This window comes from Leptodactylus fuscus, chromosome 6, assembly GCF_031893055.1.
Source record: "Leptodactylus fuscus isolate aLepFus1 chromosome 6, aLepFus1.hap2, whole genome shotgun sequence".
Lineage (NCBI taxonomy): Eukaryota > Metazoa > Chordata > Amphibia > Anura > Leptodactylidae > Leptodactylus > Leptodactylus fuscus.
Window position 1 is genome coordinate 41,944,017 of NC_134270.1, and position 17,099 is coordinate 41,961,115.

General features: G+C 41.8%; 2 protein-coding genes across 2 annotated transcripts in view; both read left to right on the top strand.

Annotated features, from left to right (window-relative positions):
• ICMT (isoprenylcysteine carboxyl methyltransferase) overlaps positions 1–17,099 on the top strand; it is a 122,958-nt gene that overhangs the window by 65,634 nt on the left and 40,225 nt on the right. The gene's annotated exons all lie outside the window — the stretch shown is intronic.
• On the top strand, positions 2,914–12,063 carry RPL22 (ribosomal protein L22). The gene is made up of 4 exons (XM_075278495.1): positions 2,914–2,998; positions 5,042–5,146; positions 8,865–8,989; positions 11,860–12,063. The coding sequence occupies exons 1-4, from the start codon at positions 2,987–2,989 to the stop codon at positions 12,002–12,004; spliced, it is 387 nt and encodes a 128-aa protein (XP_075134596.1). The 5' UTR covers positions 2,914–2,986; the 3' UTR covers positions 12,005–12,063.

Here is a 17,099-nt window from a genome sequence, read left to right on the forward strand (position 1 = left end):
ATGTGGGCCCATAGAATGAATGGATCAGTGTACTATAATATATTTAAAATTTAAAAAAAACAACAACTTTTACTTATTTGTTTTTTATAGGGAGAATAACAAAACAAATAGCAGTTCTTCAATTTTTGCTTTTTGTTTTTATGTTACCCAAAATACAATATAAATGAATAACTTTATTCTGTGGGTCACAATGATTAGGGTATGTTCACACAGAGTTTTTTGCAGGCGGATTTTGACGCAGAACCCGCCTCAAAATTTGACTGCTAAAACGCCTCCCATTCATTTCAATTGGAGTCTCTAGCAGTTTTTTCCCGCTAGTGATTTTTTTCGGCTAGCAGGGAAAAAAAGCAACATGCCCTGTCTTCACGCAGATTCTGTGGTTGACTCAGCCACGGTGTCCGTGGCTTGAGACTCCATCCTGATTAGGCCCATTCATCTGGGCCTAATCAGGAGCGGGATGCCGCGACTAAATGCCCATGCACTGCATCGGCGTCCGAATGAGGCTAGCCACGTGAAAAAGCTACACGGCAAAAACCTTTTCCCCGGTGTGAACTTACCCTTTCAGCGATGCTTAACTTATGTGTGCCCCATTGTAAATATACAGTGAAGGATATTTATTAAAGGGGCTCTATCAGCAAAATCATGCTGATAGAGCCCCACAGATGCGTGCATAGCCTTTAAAAAGGCTATTCAGGCACTGTAAAAGTTAAATTAAACTACCCCCCCCCCGTTTTAAAATAATAACTTAAAAAAAAATGTTCTCTACTTACGGAACGTGCACCCTGGGCGGGCATTCAGGGTGCGCCGTCTTCTTCTTCTCCTCCTCTTCTTCCTCTGACGTCTTTGGGTCCCGTCCTCCTCCGGCGCTTGCTCGCGGACACTGATAAAAAAAAATAGCCCGGGCGCATGCGCAGTAGCACGCGGCTTCTACTACGGCTACTGCGCATGCGCCCGGGCTATTTTTTTTTTATCAGTGTCCGCGAGCAAGCGCCGGAGGAGGACGGGACCCGAAGACATCGGAGGAAGAAGAGGCGGGGAAGAAGATGAAGACACACCCAGAATGCCCGCCCAGCGTGCACGTTCCGTAAGTAGAGAACATTCTTTTTTAAGTTATTATTTTAAAACGGGGGGGGGGGTAGTTTAATTTAACATTTACGGTGCCTGAATAGCCTTTTTAAAGGCTATGCATGCATATGTGGGGCTCTATCAGCATGATTTTGCTGATAGAGCCCCTTTAACTTCTCAATTATCTAAAATTTTCGAAGCCTTTTTTTGCTGTTTTTTTTTGCAGTGGATATTTATTAAATAGGAACAGTTCCTTGATAAAAGTTGAGCATGTTAGTTCTTTTATGCTTGTTCACATCTGCGTTTGACATTCCATTCAGGGAGTCCGCATGGGGACCCCCCAGAACAGACTACTGAACTCATTTGCAAGTGTGCAGTGAAAGCACATGAACCCCATAGACTATAATGGGGTCCGTGTGCTTGCCGCACGCTGTCCACAAGAATCATGCAAACAGGAAAATAGATTGTGAACTACTTTCCTGTCCACATGTTCCCTGCAGAGATCTGGCGGCAAGCACAAGGATCCCATCATAGTCTATGGGGATCCGTGTGCTTTCACTGCATGCCGCTTGCAAATGCATTCGGTAGTCTGTTCGAGAGGTCCCCATGCGGACTCCCCCGAATGGAATACCAACGCAAATGTAAACTAGGCCTTACTTGCACCTTTCTTCTGTCTATGTGCACTTTGTGCTATGTATCGGAGAGCATTTGTGTCTTTTTAAATAGGAGCAAGATAATAATATAGAAGAAATGAAATTCTACTTTGACATCACCCCCTTTCCTTGCTAACAAGCAAAAGTGGCAAGGGAAGTAAAACATCTGGAAAAAAGGCGCAAAGGCGTCATAAATAAACAACGGAGTGCAAACAAGACCCCAGAAGGGGCAATTTATGCTAAATAATGGTCCAAGTGGCCTAAAAAATGTGCCCAGTGACTCCACCAGAAAGATATTAGGGCCACTTTTTACAAAAGGTTGCGTGGCAAACACAGCCCTACTAGATTTACTATTGTTTATACCAAAAATCTGGCATACCCCATTTAGTGCAGCTCTGGAGGATAACACAAGCTGGGTAAAGCTCAGTTCACGCCAGCGTGCGCTCTATTTAAGGATTCCGTCCCCAAATTTATTTTAAGGGTCCATTCACACGGAGGAAAATGGTGAGGAATTTGGTGTGCTAGCAGAAAAAGGAACCCATTGAAATCATTGGGAGGGATTTTTTTTCAGCGCTGAAATTCCACACCAAATTCCTCACCATTTTCCTCCCTGTGTATGGACTCGAAAAATGCAAAGAGAAAAGCATTCTGCAAGCAGGAATATTCTCTATGCATTTTTCAGGTGGTAACCCAGCGAACCCCATTATAGTCTATGTGGCACTGCAGATTTCCACAGGTAACCACTTTTTAAATGGATTAGGTTTGCGTTTTTTGGGTTCCCAAGTAGCCCCGAAGAATGGAAAGCCAAACGCTAGTGTGAACCTAGCATGGCTCCACATTAATACTGGATACATAACGTAATGTATGACCATAGTGATGCAACCAGCAGAATAGTGAGTGCAGCTCTGGGGTATAATACACCATGTACTGTAGTTCAGGTTCAGTAGAAGTAAGTCCACTTGTTAAATACTGTACATTCATTCTATATGTAAATGATAAAATGGTGCCTAGAGATGAATTTATAGGATTTCCTGAAGTCTCATCCTTTGAGCACCAGTGACCACTGCAGCCTCGCACACACACTGACCACTGCAGCCTCGCACACTGATATGATAAGTACATGACGTAGGCAGCTGCACGCGCTTCTCTGGGCTCTACACACATGCGCATTAGAGACCATCGATCCGCTCTGCTCTCGATTGCTATGCAGCCGATTACAAAGCGCATGCGCAGCGGCTTCCTCTTCCTTTCAGCCATCCGAGGTCGCCATGGCTCCTATGGTCAGTATCGAGCTCCTCACGTTGTGTTCTATAGCTTGTTCTCGCTGCTGTCGGTGGCGGCTCCGCGGCTCCTCGCGCCTGTGCTGTAATGCGGGTTTCATTCCTGCCATGATCGCGCCTGTTGATTCAGGAGTGTGAACGTACCAGGAAGGCGGCTTGTGCGGCATGAGGAGCCGCGGCCTGGGTGCAGCCTGGACCGGGTGTGGGGGAGGAGGGGGCAGCGGCAGAGACAGGGGCTCTGTGGAGTAGGTGCTAGGTGTGTGGGGCCCGGGAGTTGTAGATCTAGGAAGTGGTGATGTACTGGGGTGTCTGGGGGAGGAGAACCGGGAACCAGGCCTCATCCTCCGGCCTCTAGTAACAACCCAGCCGGGTGTCCAGTGTATTAAGTACAGTGGTCCAGGAGGTGAGACTAGTGATGTATAATGTACAGGGGGCAGGGATCTGTAATATACAAAGTACAGGCGATCAAAGGGGAGACTAGTGATGTGTAATACACAATATAGTGATCTGTATTATACAATATAATGTACTGGGGGGAGACAAGTGATGTATAATGTACAGGGGGCCAGGGATCTGTAACACACAATATAAAGTACAGGGGACCAGGAAGAGACTAGTGATGTGTAATACACAGTATATTGTACAAAGGTCCAGGGGGGAGACTAGTGATCTGTAATAGACTGTATAATGTGAAGTGGTAGAGGGATGAGACTAGTAATCTATAATATACATTATAATGTACAGGACTCAATACTGTATTACTGGTAACTGTATTATATATAGGTTGAGGTTGCCAAACTGTAGTGTACATTATAATATAATGATATTTGCTTTATTCACTTTGTTCGTACATATTGATGCAATGTATACTTTATGTTCAGATTTGTGTGGAAACTCCATATTACAGCAGCCGGGGAGTGAGTGAGATGTTAACAAATCTCATCCAGGCTGTACATTGAAAAATCTCCAGTGGAAATTGTAAATCCTCAGCAGGGTGAGCTCTCGCCAATATGCACGTGTTGCAGAAATTTGGTACATGTCGCAGAATCGGGCTGTTTTTGCAAAACTTTTTTTTTTTTTTAATGTAGATTGTGAGCCCCATATAGGGATCACAATGTACATTTTTTTCCTATCAGATGTTGTTCCTTGTGGGATTCGAACCCGGGACTCTAGCGCTGCAAGGCTGCAGTGCTAACCACTGAGCCACCGTGTTGCCCCATAAACATTTTTTTCTTGCCATTTTTACATTAAAGACTGCTGTAGCATCTAAATGGTAGAAGTAAGTTAAAGGGGTATTCCCATGTACATAATCAGATCTATATTTGTATATATTTAAAAGTTAAACATTTTTGCAAATATAAGTGGTTAAAATTCTGCAGAGTTTTGAAGATTTCCTCTAACTTTCTTAGTGGTGACAGTCTGTTATCTTGATCAGTTGCCAATGGATGCGACCACTAATGTAGAAACTTTCTATGGTCGGGGACTTGAGGAACCCAGCTATGATTTTTTTTTATTGTATCTGGGTTATCAGGCAGAGACACTACATGTATCAGAAGATATCCCGGCCACAAAAAGGACATCATGGCTGATTTTCTGACTTTAGTAAGGTCCAGTGGCAACCGATCAAGACAACAGACCGACCACAAGATATTTAGAGAAAATCTGTAAAAATCTGCAAAATGTTTAATTACTTATATTTGTAAAAATGTTTAACTTTAAATTATCTACAAATTTAAAAATAATTATCTTTGTGGGAATACCCTTTTAACATGTGTTGAGATGTTAGTGTATGTCCATACAATGGAATCTGGTGATGATTTTGATATAGATTCTGCGGCAGAGAAAATCCTGCTCAGTCTTAGTGCAGATTCCGCACAAGACACATTGCTGATGGGCCATTCCTCTGGGCATTGGGGATGAAAAATGATGGCGCCTTCATAGCCCATGGCCACAATGATCTCAGTGTGTGATGTTATTGCTTACCAGCCAGATACTTCTCTGCTTATTCAAATCTAATATTTGGTGGGTTTTTGGTTTCCTTAGAAAAAGTCCACAACTAAGGGCGGTAAGAAGAAGAAGCAGCTGCTGAAGTTCACCTTGGACTGTACACACCCTGTGGAAGATGGCATCATGGATGCTGCTAACTTTGTAAGTTTACTTTTACCAAAAATAAGTAAAAGACCCTAGCGCAGTTAAGAGGTGCTGTTACTAGTCCTGACATACCCATGATGGCAAATATCTATATTCTTAGTAAAAAAATAAATAAAAATTCACAGCTATCATTTCTATCTTATCTATCTCTGTCTATCTATCTGTCTATCTATCGTATCTATCTGTCTATCATGTATCTATCTCCTATCTATCTACAGTATCTATCTGTCTATCCATCTATCGTATCTATCTATCATGTATCTATCTATCTCCTATCTATCTATTTACAGTATCTATCTGTCTATCCATCCATGTATCTATCTATCTATCTATCTATCTCTATGTCTATCTATTTCTGAGGGAAACCAGATAAATATAATCACAGAAGTGGGTTCCCACAATAGTACTAATAAACTAAAATATAAGTTTTATTACCAATAAATCTAAAAAACATATAGAACAGACGTCAGCACATTGGTTAAAGGGACAAGCACTCAACAGCCCCAGTGTTTTATAAGGCTGGAGGTTCCCTAATTTGAAGCAGGTATCCCCCATTCCTGAGGACACCAAACACTAGACAGCAATTCTTTGTGTGGCCGACCATGTGTATCCAAAACCTGGGATAATGGAATCACGTATGGAGGTCGCCTTAGTTGTCATTATCTATTGTCCTCACAAAGAACTAAGGGCGTGATATTACCCCCCTCACAGATGCATCACAATGTAAAGACTCAGCATAGTTAGAGCTGTGGGTAAGACAAAATAAAAAAGAAGGTACACACACCCATATGTGGTGTAAAGTGGTTACAATGAACCATGAGGCTATGGAGGTGTGCGATACCCTGGTCAACAGCTTCGCACTGAAGACTATCCATGGGACGTCTTTGCCGGCTGAGACCGTATAACACTACCTGCATTAAAGGAGTTTTCCGGGCCTATTTTTGTTAAAAAAAAAATAGGTCTGTTAGTGTTATTAATAGGTTAGTAAGTGCTCCCATATAAGGGCTAGTTCACACAGAGTTTTTTGCAGGCGATTTTGACGCAAAAATGGCTCCCACTGACTTCAGTGGGAGCTGCTTGCTTTTCTTTCCGCTAGCGGAAAAAAGGAATGAGATGCCGCAGCTCGAGACACGCTCTTGTTTAGGCCCATTCATTTGGGACTAATCAGTAGCGGAGTGCTGATGCTGCCTCGGCATCCCGTCGCGGCTAGCTGCACAGAATGTTCACATGGCGGAAAGGGTTTCTGTGACTTTTCCTGGTTCCCCCCCATCTCTCTAGCTATTCCTCCACTGCTAGCTAACTCAGCGCCCCTACCCTATTCCTTCTGTGGGGAATGTGTAGCACTGTGCTGTAGCCTTCAATATTTCTCTATTGCATAGGCTCCCAGCTTGCACAATAGAGTTGTATTGTCGGCTTCAGCACTAAGCCAGGATTCTGGCCCTGGTGTACGTGCAAATATCAAGGGAAGAGGAGGAGCCGTTCCCCAAAGAAGGAAGCCTAGATAGCAGTTAGTTAAAGGGGTTGGCCACTTTCAGGCCAATAGTGAGAGACAAATGTTATGGTTTGTATAATAAAAAGATATCCTCACAGTTTTCTAGATTTTGGCTTGATGTCATTCATTCTGTTACTTCTAGAGGATAAAACTCTGATCATGTGATTTACGGACCATGGTCATGTGATGAGCACACAGGTGGCGCTCGTTATAATCACAGCACAGTAATCAGACATCTGCCTGGTAATCAGCTGTGCACCTGTGTGCTCATCACATGACCATGGACCGTAAATCACATGACCATGGTCCGTAAATCACATGACCATGGTCCGTAAATCACATGACCATGGTCCGTAAATCACATGACCATGGTCCGTAAATCACATGACCATGGTCCGTAAATCACATGACCATGGTCCGTAAATCACATGACCATGGTCCGTAAATCACATGACCATGGTCCGTAAATCACATGACCATGGTCCGTAAATCACATGACCATGGTCCGTAAATCACATGACCATGGTCCGTAAATCACATGACCATGGTCCGTAAATCACATGACCATGGTCCGTAAATCACATGACCATGGTCCGTAAATCACATGACCATGGTCAGAGTTTTATCCACTAGAAGTAACAGAATGAATGACGGCAAGCAGAGATCTAGAAAACCGTGAGGAATTGATACAGAAAGTATATTGGAAAATTCTACAGCTTATTGTACAAACAATAACATTTGTCTCTCAATATTGGTCTGAAAGTGGCCAACCCCTTTAAGTATGATGGAGTGGATGCGGGGGGTGGGGGTGAGGTAGTAGTGACATTCCGTTTCTGGAAATGACGAAACAGATCATTACCGGATAATCAGAAAATGTCCTTAGGCTGGTCACATGACCGCCCCAGTTATGAGTAAATATGTAGTTTTGATTAATTATGTAATTTAGAAAGTAGGGGAGGGGAAGGTGTTTAGATTAATGTAGGGTTTTATAGTTATCCCGGACAACCCCTTTAAGTGTATACACCATCAATTGAACTTGTGTAACCCTGCCTATAACTTAGTCTCCAGTAGAGCTGAGCCAGTAGTATTAGATCGAATACCTCCCTTTGCATAGTTATTGATGTACTCGGTCGAATACCACGCGGTAAACAATCGATTCCCCTCCCACCTTCCCTGGTGCTTTTTTTTTCTTTTCATTTACTTACACCAAAAACTATGCATAGTTTTTGGTGTTTTTAAAAAAAAAAAGGAAAGGGGGGTGATTTTGAACTTTTATATTTTTTAAATTTTTTAATACTTTTAAAAACTTTTTTTTTTATTTTTACATTTATGATCAGACCCCTTAGGTACCTTGAAACCTAGGGGGTCTGATCGCTCATACTATTCACTGCAATACTACTGTATGGCAGTGAATAGCAAAATCGCAGCAGTTCTATTAGACGATGCCTCTGGCATCAAAACATTACATTACAATTACTATATAAACTTGGTATCACCGTGTTCGTACTGACACGCAGAACACAGGTAACATGTCATTTGTACCAATCGGTGAACGCTGTATAAATTAAACATAGGAAAATGGCGCAAATGCATTTTTTCTCCAATTGCACCTCATTCTGAATTTTTTTCCAGCTTCCCAGTACATTGCACAGCATATTGAATGGTGCCATTACAAAGTACAATTTGTCCCGCAAACAATAAGCCATAATGTGACTCTGTGAACTGAAAAATGAAAAAGTTATGGCTCTTGAAATGTGAGGAGGAAAAAACGAAAATGCGAAAACCAAAAAAATGGCCTGGTCCTTAAGGAGTTAATTTTTTTTTTTTTTTTTTTTTTTTTTCCCCACTGTAGACACTGGGTCAGCTTTAGATAAAAAAAAAAAAAATAATTCTATAGCTGTTCTTTTTATATTTTTCAATCCTTGTTTTTACTAAAGAAAAAACAATTCTTTGCATTTAAGGACGACAATCCCTGTAAATGCCTGATCATGGATGTCATGGGGGCCAGCCTAGGCAGTGCTCTGTGAGCTAAACAGTCTTGCACATTATTGTAAACTATCCAGGTGTCCTTTAAGGTATATGGTGGTATACCTGTCCGTACCAGGAGACCTTTCTAGTCAGGTTGCACTTTGCTATGGAACGGGTAACCAAACCCTATAACGGTGTTGCTAGCTTAGCTGTGTTAGTGAGATCTCAATTCTGGATGTTCTTAATACATTACAGGAGCAGTTCTTGCACGACCGCATCAAAGTCAATGGGAAAGTTGGCAACCTAGGTGGTGGTGTTGTCACCATTGAGAGAAGCAAAAGCAAAATCACTGTGACATCAGAAGTACCATTTTCCAAGAGGTGAGTGATATGAAGAACAGGTCTTCGCTTCTGCCAATTCGGGCTTATGAATGAATAGCAAAAGCATTAACCCTTTTATTCAGATTTTCCCTCTCCAGTGCCACCCCCTGCCAGGGTTGTTTTTTTGTTTTGTTGTTTTTTTCTTTTTCTCCACCTTCTGTTTTTAGGATGGCTCCTGTGCAGCAAGATGGTGGGAGCTATCCTACCTCTCTAACAGCCTGGAGCCTTATGAAGGCCCCCAGGCCAGTGATGTCTGTATTGGAACTTGCCTGTATAAATTTTCCGTAGACTGCCATACAGTAGTAATACTGTGTAGCATCTGTATGTAGTAGTATCTGTTGAGAGCTAGAGAGGTGATAAAATATATGTATAAATCACACCCCTTTCCCACATCCCAAACGTCAGACATATAAAAATATTTTTCCCTTCTACTGTATGGGAGGGCTAAAAATGTCAAAATCTCTGTGTTTTCATTGTTTCCCCTCCCCTAATTATCTGAATAAAGAGCGATCAAAAGACAGACGTTCCCCAAAATGGTATAAATAGAAAATGCAGCTGCCCTGCATATAGACATGGAAAAAGTTGCAGGTGCCGGATGTCATAGCATGGTAATATTTTTTTTGTGCGCCTTCACTGTGTTATACTATTTAATATGAATTAGTACGAGGTATTTAATATTCAGTACAATTCGTCCGCCAAAAATAAAAACTCAAAATAGCTGTGGTGGGAAGAGGTTACTGTATTACTTACTGCTACATTACCTTACAGGTTGGCTGGTCTTACACGACCGTAGTGGTTTTTTCGATCCGCAACACAAATTTCACTTTAAAAATTAATTCCGCAGACATCCGCAAAGTGCATCCGCAACGTTCTGTGTGTATCAGTATTATGCGGATCCGCAAAAAACAAAACACACCACAAAACACACATGTTGATATCCGCAATTGCGGATATACACTGATGTATGTTCAGTGTATATCCGCAAAAATGCACACGCCCATAGACTTCTATTGGACCTTCGGTATACTGTCCGGACCACGGTTGCGGCACGCCACACCACTGACAAAATCTACGATCGTGTAAGAGGCCTCATAGAAAATTATGGGACCGTAAATGGTCCGCAATTTTGAGCCCGCAATTGCGGACCATTTGCGGTGCAAAACTACGGTCATGTAAGACCAGCCTTACAATTAATTTAAGATGGTCCTCTAGTTCAGGGGTCCCCAACCGCCAGTCCACGGACCAGTACCGAGCCGTGGGGCATGTTGCATCGGTCTGTGTGCCGGCGGCGAGGAGTCAGCGGCTTGGTTGTTGCTCATCGGGATAAGGTGAGCAAAGTGCGGGGCTGAGCCAGGACCCGCTGTATGTCCGGGATTCTAGTACTATGCAGGACATATAGCGGGACTTGGCTCCACCCCGCACTCGCCTACCAAACTTTGGGCAACTTCTTCTGTTGTACACTTACCGTATATACTCGAGTATAAGCTGAATTTTTCAGCAGAGTTTTTGTGCTGAAAAAGCCCCCCTCGGCTTATACTCGAGTCAGCAGAAAAAAGATAATAAAACATTTTTTTAGGGGGGGGGGGGTCTATGACCAGCAGAAATATCAATGTATAGAATCTCTCATAAAATAGTGGGGGGAAAAAAAAGGAAACTTTAAAAAAAAATGTTTTTTTATTTTTTTGGGAGGGGGAGTCTATGACCAGCCGCAATAGTAATGTATAGAATCTCCCCTAAAATAGTGGAAAAAAAGCTTTAAAAAATTATAATAAAAAAATAAAGTAAATAAAAGTTGTAAATCCCTCCTTCCCATAGAATACATACAAAAGTAGAAAATGACTGTGACACACAAACACATTAGGTATCCCTGTGTCTGACAGTGCCTGGTCTATTGAATATAGGGGATCTGCAATGCTCCTGTACCGTCGGGAAGGGGTTAATAGGAGCACTGCAGATACCCTGTATTCAGCCAGGCTGAATTGGGGGGGGGGGGGATCCTCAAGCTCAGGGAAGGGGCAGACAGACAACCAAAACACCCCCTCCCCTTTCCCAGCATCTACTGCACCCAAAAACTCCGGCCATTTAAATTTTTGAAATTTTCCAGTAGCTGATGCATTTTGCCCCCTAGGCTTATACTCGAGTCAATAAGTTTACCCAGTTTTTTTGTGGTAAAATTAGGGGCCTCGGCTTAAATTCTGGTCGGCTTATACTCGAGTATATACGGTAGTTCCTGCCTCAATACTATCCCCTTGACATCCTTTGATGTCAATCATACCACTGTCGCAGTTGTCTGTGCATCTCTCTGCCATGCGTTCCACTGTGGAACGCATGCGCTACTTCCGGTCGTCGGCAATGCCGATACCGGAGATGCTTTTCTACAGCCCCATGCTTAACCCCAACCACACCCCTTCCTGCCCCCACCGGGCCATAGAAAAATTGTCTTGCTGAAACTGGTCCCTGGTGGAGAAAAGGTTGGGGACCACTGCTCTAGTTAATTCCCTGGGTACCCTTCTAAAACAAACAGCTGGGACTGGGGACTCCTCCACTTTAGTGGCTTAACTTTTTTTTGATGCTATGGTCAATAGCAACGTGGTGTATAGAGGATGCTCTCTGTCACCTCTTTCTCACCCCCAATACTGGTTAACAAATAGCAGACAAATAGTGGCATGTGCCTCGAAATAAAAACAACTCGGACATTGTGCTTTGCAGGTTTGCAATATGAGAAACTGCCATTGATTGAAAGTGGTGTTAGTGTATAATAAAAGTTTTAGGAGGACTCTCGGTGCTATATTTCGTTTCAGTGAATCCTAAAATAAGAGTGAAATGCTTCAAATGTCTTAAAGCCTGAGCCGTGATCTTTCTTTTAATAGGTACTTGAAATATCTGACCAAGAAATACCTGAAGAAGAACAGCCTGCGTGACTGGCTGCGTGTGGTTGCCAACAGTAAGGAAAGCTATGAGTTAAGATACTTCCAGATCAACCAGGATGAGGAGGAGGAAGAGGACGAAGATTAATTTTTTTTTTTTTTAGATCTGGATACATTTTGTATTGCCTAATAAATATGGGAACGCCATAGATTTGTTTCAGTATTTTATTTCATCTTGCATGATTTTTATCAAGCAAAACATTTTTATTTGGAGCCAAAAAAAGGCCTTATAGTCATTGTAGTTATTAACAAAAGAAAAGTGTTGGAAATGGTCTAAGGTTAAAGCCTAAGGTTATGCCTTGGATTCTTTTTAAAGAGGACCCTTCATGATTTTGGGAACAGGCAGTTCTATATACTGCTGGAAAGCCGACAGTGCGCTGAATTCATCTTGGAGCAGCGCCCACGCGCTGGCGGAGGACATCAGGACAGGTCAGCTGTGACTGAGGTGGCGTTAGGGTTAATGGAGACTATCGTTGCAGACACTGGCCACCACCCCGCTGGACTCACCTTGTGTATGGTGTGTAGTCCACAACATCTGCCGGTCCTGTGTAGGCGGCCTGGGATGGCAGCGGCAACTGGAGAATGTGGGCTGCCGCCATGTTGACTACGGTCTCCCCGATCAATCAGCCCGCCCACACTTCCCCGGCAACGTATGGTGCCGCAGCGCTGGCTCCATAGCCCGCCCACACCTTGCCATGCACCAATAGGAGGTGCATGGAAAGACCTGGGCTGGCCTAATGCCAGCTCCTATAGCAGAGCCGGAGAGAACTTTTGAGGGTTATGGTGGCGATTTGGGGGTGAGTGACCCACCCCCTTCCTGGGCAATGTGTGTGTGAAATTTCAACAAAATCCATTCAGCCGTTTGGCTGTGATTAAGGAACAAACATCCAAAAACACAAACATCCAAACTCACAAACTTTCACATTTATCCTATTAATAGGATGTCCATGATAAATTAATAATTCAGCTATCGTTTTCAGGCAGGACTGTCAAAAAAAAAAAAAAAAAATTGAAAAGGAAAATTAGACCAAAACCCAAAATAGCAATATCTTTATAGGAACAACTGCATTGACAAAAACAGCTTTTTTAATGCAACTTTTCTTTCTTTTAAAAAAAAAAAAAAAAAAAAGTTCACCAAAAAAATGTACAAAATGTATAGTTCCTAGAAGACAACACCTCAAATGTGGCCATAACCAATAAATAAGGGGAAATACATATGGGGTAATGAATTTGGTGCTTCTTTAGATACTTTTATGTAATGTTACACCACCCATTGTTTTATTTACTGTTTTATTTCGGAACAAAATTTTGGGCATGAACACTGGATTATTAGTGCAAATTAATGGAGTATTGGAGTACATATAAATTAGGCTACATTCACACTATGCAGTATATAGAAATGTACTAGGCATTAAGCAATTTACAACTGTATGCAGTACTTAACCCCTTCCCGACATCCGCCGTAATAGTACAGAAACTGTGTGCGCACCATGCCCTGTAACACCCACGGTCGGAACCGGGTCTGATCGTGGGTGTTAACCCCTGAGATTCCGGCGGTCAAACATGACCGCCGGCATCTCAGGGGTTTCGGTACATAATGGTGCCGATTGGCACCCCCCACGACTCTTTCGGGTGGGGGTGCCGGTGTTGGTAGTGGGTAGCCCGGGGTCTGATCAGTGACCCCGGGTCTGCCCTTGCTGTCCCCTTCACATACCTGGTTGATCCTGCCAAAATGGAAGTTGTCAGCCCCGTGCATCTACACAGGTTGACAAATTTGTGTACTCTGCAATACACGTGTATTGCAGCGTACATGTAGTTAAGCAGTGATCAGCAGATTACTGCTTCAATCCCCCATGAGGACAGAAAAAATAAGTAATGTAAAAAATAAAGTTTAAGTTTAAAATAAATTAGAAATAAAGCCCCAAAAAACCCATTTTCCTATATAAAATGTTTTATGTAAAATAAAGAAAAATAGAAGAAAAAACATTTGGCGATGCAAAAATAATTGATTTTTTTTTTTCCCCCTACGTTGAATTTTATTCTGCACAAATAGCAACACATTAAAAAATCATATAAATGAGGTATTGCCGTAACCGTACCGACCCGCAGAATAAAGGTAACATGTTACTTATGCTGTACGGGGAAAAAAATAAATGCTAAAAAGCAATGCCAGAATTTGTGTCCTTTTACATCCCACCCAGAAAGAGTTAATAAGATGTAGACAATAAGTTACAGGCACCCCAAAATGGTGGCATTGAGAAGCTCATCTAATACCGCAAACACCAAGCCCTCATATGGCCACATTGCCAGAAAATAAAAATCTAGCTTGTACAATGTGAAGACAAAACCCCCAAAAGTCGCCAAATCATTAGGACATAAGTGGCTGCGAAATGTATAAGCTGTGCGAGCGTTTTCAGGGGCCCCCCATATTTAGAGCTTATGAGAGATAATACACTAGTGCTGATCCCCCAGAATGCCCCTCTTCCCCATCCGTGTCATAGGAGCTAGTGGGAAAATAGAATGGGATTTGGTGTGCCCAATTTACTCCGCACAGCTTACATATTCACTTCGGGGTTACTAATGCTCACTACATCACTTGATAAATTCTTTGAGGGGTGCGGTTTTCAAAATGGGGTCACTTTCTAGAGGTTTCCACTGTTTTGACACCTCTAGGGCTTTGTAAATGCGACATGGTGCCTGAAACTGATCACAGCCAGACCTGCCCTCTAAAAGCTCTTTGGCGCGCCTTCCCTTCTGCGTCTCACTGTGCGTCCATATATTCGTTTACACCCACAAGTGGGGTACTGTGGTAGTCGGGAAAACTTGCATAACAAATTGTGGGATGCGTTTTCTCCTTTAACCCCTTGTGAATGTGCAAATTCTAGGGCTAAATTAAAATATTTGTAAAATAAAATCAAATTTGAAAATTTCACCTCCATTGTGTCTTAATTCCTGTTAAGCACTTATAGGGTTGAAATACTTGATACATGTTGTTTTGGCTGTTTAAGGGGTGCAGTTTTGAAATTGGGGTGATTTATGGGGGGCTTTAATACAAGGGTCTTTCAAAACCCCTTCATAACTGGATTAGTCCCTTCAAAAATGGGTTTTAGAAATTTCTTTGAAAATTTTGAATATTGTTGTTTCACTTGTAAATCTCATAATGTCCGTAAAAAATTAAAGGGCGCCTAAAGTTTGATGCCGACATAAAGCAGAGATCTGGGACATGAGATTTAGGATATAATTTTGGCGGTCTGACTATCTGTATGCAATGCACATCATTTCAAACTTTATAAAATGCGTATTTTTCAAAATTTCCACCAAATTTCCTATTTTTTTTATAATTAAACACAAAACATATCAACCAAAATTTACCACTAACATGAAGTACAATGTGTTACGAAAAAACAGTCTCAAAATCACTTTGGTAAGTTAAAGCTTTCCAAAGCTATTGCCACATAAAGTGACACGTCAGTTTTGGAAAATCGAGCTTGGTCAGGAAGTCAAAAAGTGCCATCGGCGGGAAGGGGTTAAAGGGGTATTCCCATGGACATAATCATATCTATATTTGTAGATGGATACAAACACAAATGCAACTAAGGCACCAAAAAGTAAATCCACTCTGATAATATGGAAAAACGATGTCATAAAGACAGGATCACTCGAAAATAAAGTACAAATATTTATTCAAATAAATAAGAACTAATACACTGCAATGTGTATTGGGGGGGAGGGTTATGGGGGTTAATGTCCACAATCATTGCTGACAAGTCTCTGCTGTATATTACAGCAGAGACCCAGTGGCTATGGTGGCTTCTCAGCATCCGCCATATCGGGAAGGGTTTAAAGTCCATATACGATGGCTGATTCTGACCAAGACGAGTGCTGATCAATGTGCTTTAAGAGATTACATGTGTTAACACAAATGAAAACATGTAATAGCAGCCTTAAGATAAGAGCAGACGTTCATGTGCCAGGTCTATGGTTGAAATGATGACATCGCTCCACAGACCCATTATCCAGTCCTGAGTTTTGCCCCTGGCTCTTGGCCCCATAATAACACATTCACTGATGCAATTGTTCCTCTCCCCTTCAATTGCACAGATTATCAACAGCATATCCAAGATTACACAAAGTGATATGCTGCTGATAATCTGCAGCTTTAAGGCTGAGTTTATATGGAGCTTTTTTGCTTAAAGGGGTATTCCCATGTACGTAATTATTTTTAAATCTGTAGATTATTAAAAGTTAAACATTTCTGCAAATATAAGTAAACATTTTGCTGAGTTTTAAAAATTTTCTCTAAATATCTTATGGTCACAGTCTGTTGTCTTGATCGGTTGCCAGTGGATACAACCATGAATGCAGAAACTTTCTAAGGTCAGAAAATCCGCCATGATTTCCTTATTGTGGCCGGGATATCTTCTCATGTAGTGTCCCTGCCCGATAACCCAGGTACAAGAAAATCATGGCTGTGTTCCTGACAAGACCCCGACCATAGAAAGTTTCTGCATTAGTGGTCGTAACCATAGGCCACCGATCAAGACAACAGACGTCACCATTAAGATAGTAGAGAAAATCTTTTAAACGCTGCAGAATTTTTAATTACTTATATTTGCAAAACTGTTTAACTTTCAATCATCTACAAATATATGGAAAAACGATGTCATAAAGACAGGATCACTCGAAAATAAAGTACAAATATTTATTCAAATAAATAAGAACAATAATACATAATATTCAATAAAATATTAAATATGAGGGAAACCAATATAATAAATGTACCATAGTGTGGGAGGCTAACATAATACAATCTAATGGTGGCAATGAAACTCAGCTGGGTCATCTATGAAGCAACTGTGTAAACAGCATGCAAAAAGCTAGAACGGCCAAAATATCATAAAAATCCCAGTGAAGAAATAAAGCACATAGTGTACAAAGCAGTAAACAGTATAAATCCAATAGTGAAAAAAGTTTTAAAGACCCAACACAGAGTATAATCCACTGATATAATGAACCTACCCAACTATGGAACGCCCGACGCACGTTTCGCCACTTCCTGGCTTCGTCAGGGGGTAATTTTAATCCCAGAACCCGATCTTTAAATAGCCCAGACAATAGATGTTGTAAACCAATGGCCGCGGAGAGAAAATAAAACACCGCACATCATTGGTGGCAGCGGCCGT

What these genes read in the sequence shown, in the direction of transcription:
- RPL22 (XM_075278495.1), top strand. An exon ending in TCATGGATGCTGCTAACTTT is followed by an intron (nt 5,147 to 8,864) that starts GTAAGTTTACTT and finishes AATACATTACAG; the next exon opens with GAGCAGTTCTTGCACGACCG. An exon ending in GAAGTACCATTTTCCAAGAG is followed by an intron (nt 8,990 to 11,859) that starts GTGAGTGATATG and finishes TTCTTTTAATAG; the next exon opens with GTACTTGAAATATCTGACCA.